Here is a 12,650-nt window from a genome sequence, read left to right on the forward strand (position 1 = left end):
CAAGCATCTTCCATGGCTATCTCTCTCCCCAGACCTGAAAATGTGAGAAACAAGCAAAAAAGAGAGTCTGTGAAAATATTTTACTATTTAAACAAAATTACATATAAAATTAGAGGTTTTCTTCATGATTATACTGAAAAAAAAACAAACAAAAAAAAAAACAGGAGTTTTGACAAACCTTTACCAGGCGTACCAGTTGTTTTGACTGAATCTTCTCTCATGGTTAGTTTTTTTTTTTTTTTTTTTAACTTTTGCCTTTTTCTCACCCTCCATCTCTCTTTCTCTTCTCCCGTCTCTTCCCTATTTTCGTGCGTGTGTGTGCGTGTGTGCATGTGTGTCTCCTTTTCACTGTTCCCATGCAGGACCAGAGGGGTGCAACCTGTTCATCTACCACCTCCCTCAGGAGTTTGGGGATGGAGAGCTGATGCAGATGTTCCTGCCTTTCGGTAATGTCATCTCCTCCAAAGTGTTTGTGGATCGGGCGACAAACCAAAGTAAATGCTTTGGTGGGTAAAAATGAACAGAATAAAAAAAAATCTCTATATATACTGATTACTGTTTTCTATTTATTTTTATTATTTTCATTTTCACTGAATGCATGAGGCGATTTTTTTTTTGTCTCCTTTCCATTTTAAATTAAAGCAGAACACTTTGCTGCAGCCGTGCAGAAATGCATGCATTCAAAAATGATTTCTCTCTTTATTCCTATTAACGCCGTTTTACTCCGAAGCTCAACTTGTTTTCATTTCTGCATTCATATGACTTTTAATTCCTTTATTCCTGTGACATTTTTTTTTTTTTTTACAAATATGTGATCTCGGACTGAACTGCTGCTGTGTCGCTTCGCCGCTGACAACGATGAGCTCAGAGTGATGGAGAGCGTTTGATGTTGAGTCCATCAGCTGCAACCAATTAGCAAATTAGCTCTCTCATTAATATGACGCAACATGAATGTGCTTGGAGGAAGGAGCGTTCTGTGAAACCTTCGTGTTGAGTCTGTGTGTGTTTGATTGGTAGCTGTTGCGAAGCTACTGTCACTGTGCTGTAAAAAGTATTCGCACCCCTTGACCTTTTGTCACGTTTCCTTATTTCGTCAGTGTATTTCACTGAGGATTGTACAAAAGCAGTGCAAAGCTGTGCATACATGTTAGAAAGAAAATGTATTTATTTTTTTATTCCAGCATTGCTCAGCTCTTACATGTCCAACATGCTGCTTCAGTTACAGATTCTCAGTCGGGTCTGGGGTTGGGGTTTGACCAGGCCGTCCTGGCACGCTAACGTTCTCTTAGCCGTCCCTCCGTGGCGCCGGCTGCGTTTTCCAGGCTGCTGCTCTGCTTGGAAAGTAAATCCGGTATCTGCCCCAATCTCACTTCTTCTGGAGCCTCTTTTTCTTCCAGTGTTGCCCTGCGTTGTGCTCCATCCATCTTCCCATTAACGCTGACAAACATCACTGTTCCTGCTGCTAAAAAAAAAAAAGAACAAGCGCCCGTCCCATGGAGGTGGCGGCGCGCTACGTCCACGTGTTGCAGTGGGGATGATGTGTTCAGGGTGATCCAGTGTTAATTTCAACATCTCAGCGTTTTGTATGTAGGTGAAAAACATTGGGGGTTTTTTTTTCCCCTGATCATTACATTTCAGACTTTAATTGGGGCTTCTAACACTTTTTTTTTTTTTTCCAACAATGGCTTTCTTCTTATTACTTTTCCATTAAGACCAGATTGTTGTAGTACACAGCTGGTATTTCTGATCTCTGCAGATCCTCCAGGGTTAGCGTAAACCATTTTGCTAACCCTGACCCTTACTCCCCCTACCCAACCTCTCTGTTAAGGTTTTACACTTGTGCCACACTCTTTTCAGTTATTTTCAGACCATGGATTGAACAGATGTCCAAAACTCGGTAATTTCTGTTATAATCTCACCCTGATTTAAACGTCTCCATAACCTTAATATCACAGGATGATATTTGCTCACTTATGTCCTCTTAACAAACTTCTGAAAAGCCTTCACAGAAAACGCTGGATTAAGAACGGGGATTAAACCACACACACACACACACACACACACACACACACAGACTCTGTTTACTAATCGGGTGCAATTTATTGTGCACTTGATTTTAGTTAGGAGTGTCGGTGTAAAGGGGCAAATCAGTCCAAACCGTTCAAGGGATGTAAACACTTTTGCAAGGCACTGTGCATGCATTGCTTTATTTTTTACTTTTCCTATATGATTGTATTTCACACATTGGTGACTAACTGATGAAGGATTGTGTTGCTGTCTCATACTTTTTCTATGCTATTTGGTTGGAGGCTTCATGTAATATCTTACTGCACTGTTATAGTTGCTTTTTTTTTTCATCTGCAAAAGATTTTTAAAGAATTTCATTGTTGCCTTCAGTTTTATGCTTTGCCACACTATGAACATCCAAAATCAAGGATGCGTCTCTTTTTCAGGATCACAACTCCTTCGTGAAAAGCCACGTCTTTAGCCGCTTCTAACCCTTACTCTGTGTTGCCTCATGAACCCAAACTCTTCCTGCACCTTCACCTGACGACGCTGTGTCCTCCTCCTCTTCCTTCTCCCCTCAGGATTTGTGAGCTTCGACAACCCAGGTAGTGCCCAGGCTGCCATCCAGTCCATGAACGGCTTCCAGATTGGCATGAAGAGACTGAAGGTCCAGCTCAAGAGGCCAAAGGACGCCAACCGCCCCTACTAGCCCCTTCTCCCCTGCCCCAGCCGGCCACCGCGGCAGGCGGGGCAGCCGCCGTCAACAGGAAGAGACAGGTCAGGCGTCACTTGAGCCGAGTAGCCGAACCGAAGCGTGCGCGGCCGCTGCAGTATTAAACTGGCAAACGCCCCGATGGCGAGCCCATTTATGGTGCCGGCTGATGTGTTTTCCATAACCTTTTATGCAAGTCATAAAACACTCGCAGGCACCTAATAACAGCTTGATCATCTGTAAAACGCTTGTAAAGATTAGTGAAGTCTTACTCCGGTGCAGACAGTTTAAGAATATATTTGGTAAAGGTTATGCTAATGTGGCTCGTCCAGGACTTGGCAGGGAGTACGAGTGAGAAACTGGTTTTGAAAGCGGAGAGCATTTAAAAAAAAAAAATAAAAAAGTAAAGTCTTTTAGCTAATCTATGAATTTAAAATCGGTAAAAATGGGGGTTTAGCGTTCTCTTTATTTCTGTAATACAAAGATCCATGCCCCCTGGAAAAGGTGTCTGATCTTGGAAACAGATGGGGTCTTTTTTATTTATTTATTTATTTTTTTATTTTAATGTCAGTCAAACACAAACAAAGCTGTAGAGGCATTTCCTTTACACGCTGCCTCCTCTGTTTGCAGAACATCTTTGCAGTAAGTGACCCCGCATGTTACCCTGTAGGTAAAAGATAATTGGTAAACGGCTCGGCGTGTTGCGCTGAGAAGGAAACGGTTCCGAGGGGGTGAGGGCAGGCATTTATTACCCCTCAGGCGAGTAATTGTGCCGTTCCTCTTTGTCTCCCCCCTTCATCTGTGTGATGGAGGGTTCAGGCCGCGTCGTTCATCCACCGCTGATGACTTCATTCAAGGGCAACTTATCACCCACTCACAAGCCAGCTGAACCATACCGCACAGTGTCCTGGGGCAAATCACTGGCAAAATATTGCATTCTCATACGAGTTTGACAAAGCAAGCACAGGGGCGCAAGTTTTATGGCGTTTTTTTCTACTCTTTTTGCATATCTAAATATTTTATTTCTTTTTCTACAGACTCCAAATGCTCCAGTTCACTCTCCCTGCACTGTATTTCTTTGTCGTTGTCCGAGAAGGTTCAGAAAAACAGGTGCAGCTAAAATAGTCTGCCATTATATACAGTCATGGGAAATAGACGAAGCGCACTTTAAGATTCAGTGGCTTGTAAAACCACTTTTAGCCACAATAACTCTCGGTAAACACAACCAGTCTGTCACATCACTGTGACAGACTGGTATTTCGGGGCCTTTGATTGTTTGCAGCTTTGCTAATGTCTTCTCAAAGCACTTAATTCATGTTGATTTCCGGCCTTGGACACTGAAACGCTTAATCTGTCCAAAAGACAGAAAGCGTTCCTTCACTCAGATGCAACTTTTGAAAATCAAAATGTGTTCCAGGAAACATTTTCTTTACGACAGAAGAAGCTTTTTTTTCTGGCGGCAGCTCTGCTAAACTAACCAACCGCTTCAGTCTTTTTCCGACTCCGATGTCGTGGAGTTTAACTTTTAACATGCTAGCAGGAACGTTGCACAGTTAGGGTTTTTTTTCGCAATTTCTCCGACCAGTGCAAGGTTGAACGTTGTGACTTGGGGTGACTCTTGGTAAGATTGGTAGCTGTCTTAAATATTTCTAATCGTGATCCTTCTTATTGTATCGTAGAATGATGTTTGAAAATCAGCCTTTAAACTCTTCCCAGAGTAATCGGCAGTAACAAATGCTCCTCGAGGGTCATTGCTGGAGTCTTTCCTCCTTGGCGTTACACTAAACCTCACCGGTTTCCTCCTGACCAGCCGACTGACACGACTCCTGGTTTTACAGAGGTGGTCAAACTTGACGGTGACCAGCTAATCATCAGTGTGCATTACAGGCTTTGTTATGTCGTTTTAAATCTGTAGGGCAACTTTTTAGTGAAAAGAGTGGCAGATTTTCTACGTCGTCGTTGACAAAACCATTTCTTCTGTGTTTTGCAGGATTTGTTGAGCTGAATAATACGTTGACCACTTGCTACCCACCGCTGAGCGCAAACTCAGCTTCTGGACCACAAAGTCTGCTTCAGAAAAAGAGAGAAGAGAGCGCGAGCATTGACCCGGTCCAGGACACCTCCCTTTGGATGTACTAAAAACTTTTGAACTGAGAGAGCGTTTTCTGGTTAGCACCAGGACTTCTTTTCCTCCTGCACACATATATACACCTCCTCCACCTAAAAAAGAAAAAAGAAAAACAACACAAAAAAAAACCTGCTTGAATGACAGCTACCTTTTTCTGGACCACAGACACTTTTACTTGAACGCCGAGATGGGGGGAAAAAAAAGAAGTAAAAGATCCTCCATAAAATCTACTGATAATGACCAACTCCACTAAACTCTCCAAGGGGATATTGTCGCCAAAAGTCCAACAGGAAAAACAAACTTCTTAAAACCTGAACAGTGGATTGCCGTAGGGGATCCTTCTGAGAGGGACGGTTTCGGGGGTGTTTTTTTTTTTTGGGGGGGGGGGGGGTTTGGGGGTCTTTTTTTTTTTTTTGGACAGCTGACTTTTGAAGGCCAATTTCTAAGACTTCAAGCCACCAGGTGCAAATTGAGAGAGAAAGAGAGCCGAGGTAGGGAATGTGACATTTTCGGGACACAGATTTTGGGATGGCCACCTTCAGCTCGGAGTGCCTGTCCGTTTCCAGGGAACACCGTTTGCCGAGGAGAGCCACAGCAACGGATTCCAGGGAGTCTTATCCGTCATTCCTTAGTTGTTTTAGGGACCAAAAGACCAAACGTTTTTATCGCTGAGGACTTGTAGCGCTAATATACTCGGACCACTGCATCTCCTTTCGGTCAGCATCGTCTGCCCGGAGAGTTGCACTTAAAGCAAGTGTACATTTCGAATATATACAAGAAACCTGTATATATACATATATATATTGCTGATATGCTTTTTTTGAATACAGGCAGAACTATTTCAGACGACCAAAAGGGGGGTCTCTCACTTCGCTAGTTTACAATTACGCAAAATGTTTATTTTTGTTCCCCTTTTCGTTTTTTCGTCTCGGGAGGGATGGCGAGTGCATGGGAGGGGCTGCTCCATATCACAGCCTTATCTTTTTTAAAATCGACATCCTAACCTCACAGATAAAATAACATCCGAAACGTTTGAAATATACAAACTTGTTTATATTTGCAGTACATATATATATGTATAACGAGCATTCAAGCAAATGTATTCATATATATACGGTATATATGGATAATAGATATTAATCACAAATATATGTATTTATATGCACATGTTTTACATATGTGCGACTGTACATAGAGCGGCTACTGACTACGTTGAGCTGTTTTGTTTTTTTTGTTTTGTTTTTGTTTGTTTGTTTATTTTTTGTAGAGTTTAGAAGGAGTTTGAAGCATTGCTCTGCTTGGGAAGAGAACCACACATCTGGCAGCTCCCCAAACACTGCAGGCATTCCTGTCTCTGATAACCTATATGCTGACACACGACATGTTGCTAAAAAAAAAAAAGAAAAAGAAGAAAGATCAGCGTGTGTGAGAAAACGTATCTTCTGTAAATATTATCTGAAAAATGCAAAAAGCCACCTCTCAGTAGCAGGCTTTAAGGGAATCAGGCTAAAGAGGATTTTCTTTAGAGGAAAAGGACAATTATCTTCGACTCTATTCCAAAACATATCATGTGAGCTCACACACACACACGCACACACGCATACACAAACTTCTCTTTGAAACTTGAACCAAAACGAATACGTCTCACAACCCTTGCTCTCTTTTTGCATTCAGTAAAGTGCATGTAGCGTATGGGCTGTCACCACGTCGAGGTGTGCCTTGTCACCTGCGGAATCTGCCATTCAGCACTGTGCTCCCACAATGAAGAAAAAAAAAAAAAAAAAAAAGACAGACACAAAGAAACCCGAACACACACACTTCTGCAAGCAGCCACTGCGCTATTATGATGTCAAAAAAAAAAAAAAATCCAGGCGGATCCATATCATTTCTCAGCCATGTGCAGAGCTTTAGCGCACGTCAAACGGAGCAAACCGTCCCGTCACTGCTGGGTCCACCGGTCTTTGGAAAGAAAACGACACAAAAAAACATGCATTCAGAGCTTAAAGGAGACACACTCTATGAAACGTGGGCATTAGGTGACCTGTCGGCACGTAAACTGTCAAAGCAGCGTGCGGGGCTCCTGTAAACTACCTTCCTTCCTCTTGTCGAAGCTGGAGCAAACGAGGCCGAATGAGGGAAGTGACCGAGCGGTATTTACAGCTATGACGTTATTGTAATGTTGGTCGGGAACGTGGTAACATTTGGCAGTTTGTGAGCAAAAATCTGCTTGTGACACGAAGCATTTACTTTAAAGATACGTCAGATCGCCTTATCCCCTTCCAAATGAATACAGAAGCACCGCGTCGGCACACAGTGACGGAAAGCCCTGGCAAAGATGCGTACACAAAGCCTTAAAATAAACGGTTGTTACGGAGACATCGTAACCCGTAAGATCCCACACTCTCTGCAGCAATTGTCCAACAGTAAACTTTTGAGACTTTTTTTGTTTTTAATGCGTTTCCTCCCTAGCCATGCTGCTCATTGTGCATATTGGCAAGTTGCAGGTGCATCGCAACAGATTATAATGTCTTTGAAAAGTTTATATTTGGTTCAAAAAGTCAACCTGGCAGGTTGCATGAACACAAAATTATATTTCAGGGGACCATTTAGCTAACTATGTCCAACAGCAACTGAAGCCCCAAAATTAGTTTTTTTCAGAAACTTAACACGACAAGAAAAATGTTTTAAAATGTTTAAATTTACGCTATGGCCTGTGAAATCCTGGGGTAGACTGCAGACCACTTCATTGTTGGACATATGATTATTTAAAACACGAAATAAAACAGGATTAGAATACAAACAGAGTAATGCAAACTAACAACAAAATCTACCAACATCAAAAAAATTAAAGTTTACAAATGTATGTGTATTTTTTTTTAAACGAATTAGTATTAAACGAAATACATTTTTCACCGATATTCTGATTTAATGTGATGCACCTGTTCGGCCTTCTAGGTCGTACCTCCAGTCGTAAAGTTTATGTTTAAAACTTTTTAGCTACTTTTCTTGTAAATATGTGCATGTGCACATTTAAGTGGGCAGATTTCTCTTTTTTTCTTTGCGGATATTTCCCAAGTTATGAAGACGAACAGACATCTGCCCTTCTTGAATGATACTTTGTATCCATCCCATTCTGAAGCGTTTATAAGAGAAATTAACCATCTCACACATTCTTCCCACCCAGAGAGAAGCTCTGGATTTAAAGTCCCTACAAAAGTAAATTGAAATTGCTTCAATTACATTTACATTTGCAGGAATCATAAAGGGTGTTAATAATTATGTCACTTTATTTTCCCCTTAGGAAATAAATGTACTCAAATTAAAGATTTTTTTTTTTCCTTAAATTTTCAGTTAGAGATTATAGTACTGCGAAAGATTTAAAAAAAAAAAAAGTATTTTATATTTTATTGCTTTTTACACATCTTTACCAGGGGTAGCAGTTGGACTTGATGGACCGGTGCTGGTACCGAATCTGCTAAATGAAGCAAATCCTTCCACTCAGTGCAGCTGCTATTTCACTTCATGGTTCTTCAGCATAAACTTTCCTACAGTATTTTACAGGAAAATGCTGTGAACACCTACTATACACTTCCAAAAGGTCAACAGACGTGGATTTATTGGACTCCCCTCAATGCGTATCGAGCTGGTGGAGAATACTTCATGAATATTTATAGATATGCATATTTATAAGGCTACATGACACTTTTGGAAGACGACGCTTCCCGTTTGGTATCATTACTAGTTTTGGTGTAAACTGTTCACTATGCCGATGTCCCGGCGTTTGCGTATAACCGTTTTTTTGTTTGTTTGTTTTTAGCTGTTTGAAGAATTTGGCATTTACCTTTAAAATCCAGCGAGGGTTAAAAAAAAGAAACTTGCACCACACATTCTGGGTTACTTCTCTTTTTCTTTTCTTTTGCACGTACCGGTAATTTACTGCGCGTGTCATTCAGAGGAACCCGGATGTCCAACACGATTGGGTGCATCGGAATAAACCGTCTCTAACGATAGCATCGTCGGCCGCCGCATTGTGTCCCTTTTCGACTGCCCCACTGCTGCACCGAGAAAACTTCACAAAAACACAGAGGGAGATGCGTTCACGGAGCAATCCTCCACGTCTTTTTTAACCCGTGCTTTCACGTTGAGGGACGTAGGAAGAGATGAAGCAGTCACGTGACGCATTCGTCATCTTCATTTGCTCTGAATCAAAGCTGCAAGTTTACAGGTTGGGAAAGGAAAAAAAATAAGTAAAAACAAAACAAACTTGGTTCAACAACAAGAAACAGAGCAGAAGTTTGAATATAAATATATATAAATATATACATAAACTGATGAATATACTGTAAATTATTTCTTTTTTTGCTCTGTTTTCTTCTGTACATAGGTTTGCATATTTTATAGGACTTTTACTTCTATCTACAAGGACTGGATAAAGTACTTTAAATACTTTAAATAAATAAATATAAATATAAATATATGAATGAAAACAAGATAATGCTCATTAAAACCAGGTACAAAAAGAAAAGGTTAAAAAAAAACAGTTGCTAGGTTACGGTGAAAACTGTAGGACTTGACCAAGGCATTTATCCAGAATACAGTCAGGGAGAGCATTGACCTCAGTTAGAGCTTAGACACACATTGACCTATTTTATAAAAAACGAAACATTTAAAAAACTTCAGTGGGTTCTCTTCATTTATTTGTTTAGATATTTGTTTAGAAGTCATGTCTGAGATGATATGCATGCTTTCACAGCATTATTTTTCTATGAGTTGGTACGTGACCAAATCTTTTTTTATAATGACATGCACGGGCCGCCGTTGTGGTCCGCAGATGAATCCTTGTTCCTGCCTTCAGCACTTCTTTGGTGACGGAGAAGAAAAACGTTTAAAAAGAAAAAAAGGAAAAAGAAAAAAAAAAAGGAGCTCCTATTGACCAAGTGATGTCAGAGACAGATTTTAATCATTTATTTATCTTATTTATTTAATTTATTGCGTTTTTATTTATTTATTTGCGCTGTTTGAGTCAAGATCCGAGCTCTGCTATCGCCACTAATCCTTGAAGGCGCTAATTTGCATCCCTCTGAATTTAACTTCCTCAAAGACTAATTTTTTGTTGTTTTTTTTTCCTGTCACTAGTGAACTCTCAATGACAATGCAGTACTACACTAAAGCCTTATACATACTGTAACGATAGATCCATGCCGTTATGAAAAGGACTCTTTGTAGTTAGTATTAATAAGAAGAAAATTAGTCCCCTCTCAGTAGTAGTTACAATTTGCCATAAGAGCTTTAAACGTGCGGCAGAAGACATAGTCGTCCAGTTGGTTATTTGATCAATGCAAGGTCATTTATCTGGCGCCGATACGTATTGCAATCAGAACGAATGGTTAAGTTGTTCATTGTTGATTACCGGTTTATTTTCCATTGTGTACTCCAATATTTGACAGAGCTCTGATCTTGTTCAACCCATGTTTTCTGCCAAACAAAATTCAATGATGACTGCACTATTTCATCAACAAAAAACAAAAAAAACAAATGAGAGAAAAATCTGAATTTCTTTTTGTTTTCTTCTTCTGATTCTTTTTTTTTTCTCTAAGGCTCAGTAGTGTTGCTAGAACCACATTTTACATCATGTGGTTTTCAAAGTGTTCTGGAAATCTACTGTATTTCCCAAATTTCAGCACAGATGGAGGGCTGGGGAATTGAATGTTGCATATTAAAGCTTCGCCAGGTTCCTAATGAGCTAAGCTTCTGATTGGGCAGTGCGCTTTAGGCTCCCGCCCCGTCCCTGCCCCCCGTCTCTCCAGACTGCACCATTGTCCGGTCCCCTGGACTCCTCTTTTTGTAATTTTAAATGAATGATGCGTCTCAGCTTAGCCCAATAATAAAGCACAGTCTAGAATATCGTAATCTGTGTCGTGTCGTAATTGCCATCGCATCAAGATTTGTCGTTTGCTGGGCCTCTTGCTATTTTCAAGGTATTACAAGGTTTTCAAAAAGTTCTGAAGCGCTAATATTTTCTGTCAGAATGTTTCTATGGTTTTAAGTAAAATGCCTGAGTTTTACTTGGGTTTTCTCCAGATGTTTCTGCATACTGCCAGTCAGCTGGCTGAAAAGTAAGATGCGACCAGAAACAAAAAGGGGTTGGCTGAGTCCCTGTACTAAACAGGTCATTTCAGCACACAAATATTAGATCTTTCTTAATAAATCCCATTTCAAACACAGTCCTGGTTAAGCACTGGAAGCATAAAGTTGGGAAAACTATCAAATTTAGCTGTTTGAATATATTTTTGCTTCATTAAAAACACGGTCGTTAAATAATGTAGCGTGGCAATTCAATCTAATTAAAGGTAGCACTGTTTTAAAGCTACGGTTAACAAGCTTTGAGTGGCATGTCTGTTCAGCGGCTGACTCCAGGCCAGCTAACCAAGCAGATAAGCTTTATTAACCATCTATAATCAGCTCGTTATGTCCAGCACGATAAGCTGTTCAAATACAGCCGATATTTATTCTGGTTTTTAGGAACTGTCCTACTATGTTTTTCTGAAATAAAACCAATTAGTTTGTATTATTTATGTACTTTTCATGTGTAAAGGCTGTCAGATTGTTTTATTTTAACTTGAATTTGAAGGTAATGACTTGAAATTTACACACACAGACACAAACACACACACAGTGATGGGTCCGGCAACACCGATGCGTTGACGCATGGATCAAGCCCACAGACCAAAACCCGTGTCGGTGCGCGTATTGGTTTCAGCAAGTCACGTGACCAATACAGGAACTGTTTCAAAATGACATTAACGCGCCAAACTGTGTTTGTAAGGAAGCCAATCTGTCAAATGCATTTGCCAAACGAATTCTTGATCTTTTACAGTATCAACTATGGAGCAGCCTCAAAGGAAAGGTTTCCTCAGTTGGGACCATTTTGATCTTATATTGGAAAATAAATTTGTTTTCATTTTTGTTGTTTCATCCGGTTCTTGTCAGTTTCTACTTGACCTATCTGAATCCAAATTCAGCTGAAACTGACTTTTAGTTCACTTTCATATTATGTTCTGCAGGTTAAGTGTCGCATATGTTTGACTAAACTGTCTTATTTAAATAAATCCACCTTTTCAATGTTGAGGCATTATGAGGCCAGGCATGAGAATGAAGTCTCAGATACACCTAGATAAACTCGGATATACAGCCATTCTACAAATTACTCAGTTGCTTTTTATAAATTATTTCATATACAGTGAACCCTCGCTGTAACGCGGTTCACTTTTCACGGTATCGCTGCTTCGCAGATTTTTTTGTGCAGTTTTTTTCCCCCACAGCGTTCTGCGTCCTGATTGACCATAGGATTGGTAAAAACAGTCTCTGCGCTTCTTCTCTACCTGAGTGCCAATAACTCAGGTAGAGTTATTGGCCAATCAGCAGATGGAAACTGAAACTTTGAATGCCAACTGGAATTTAACTGTGGCCAGAGGCAGCGCAAAACCCGACCGGAGGCTTGACGAGATCCAACGCTCTGCCGTAGATACGCTGTGAATCTCGCGGGGATCTGAAAACAGGTTTTGTTCTTTGGTTTCAATGTAGAGTATTTAATTATGCTGTATAATAACTGTAAAAACTAAAGGTAACTACTTCACGGATTTCGCCTATCACGGGTTATTTTCGGAATGCAACCCCTAAGGAAAACAAGGGTTCGCTGTAAATGTAATGTTTACTTCGTTTTTTTTCTACAGCAGGAGAAGTTTTGTCAAAAAAGCGTAACAGGCTAAATTTCAAACTGTTGTAAAACCTTTTTTTTTTTTT

The 12,650-nt window shown here is 40.3% G+C and overlaps 1 protein-coding gene across 3 annotated transcripts in view; it reads left to right on the top strand.

The window, feature by feature from the left end:
- celf4 (CUGBP, Elav-like family member 4) overlaps positions 1 to 6,248 on the top strand; it is a 72,762-nt gene extending 66,514 nt beyond the window's left edge. For all 3 annotated transcript variants that reach the window (XM_007554261.2, XM_016672544.1, XM_007554258.2), the window contains 3 exons: positions 363 to 506; positions 2,589 to 2,784; positions 4,710 to 6,248. In XM_007554261.2, the coding sequence (XP_007554323.1) occupies positions 363 to 506; positions 2,589 to 2,716 (272 nt within the window). In that variant the 3' untranslated portion in view covers positions 2,717 to 2,784; positions 4,710 to 6,248. The remainder of the gene's footprint in view (positions 1 to 362; positions 507 to 2,588; positions 2,785 to 4,709) is intronic.
- The last annotated feature ends 6,402 nt before the right edge of the window (positions 6,249 to 12,650 follow it).

Source organism: Poecilia formosa, unplaced genomic scaffold (genome assembly GCF_000485575.1).
Source record: "Poecilia formosa unplaced genomic scaffold, Poecilia_formosa-5.1.2 Scaffold62, whole genome shotgun sequence".
Taxonomy (NCBI): domain Eukaryota; kingdom Metazoa; phylum Chordata; class Actinopteri; order Cyprinodontiformes; family Poeciliidae; genus Poecilia; species Poecilia formosa.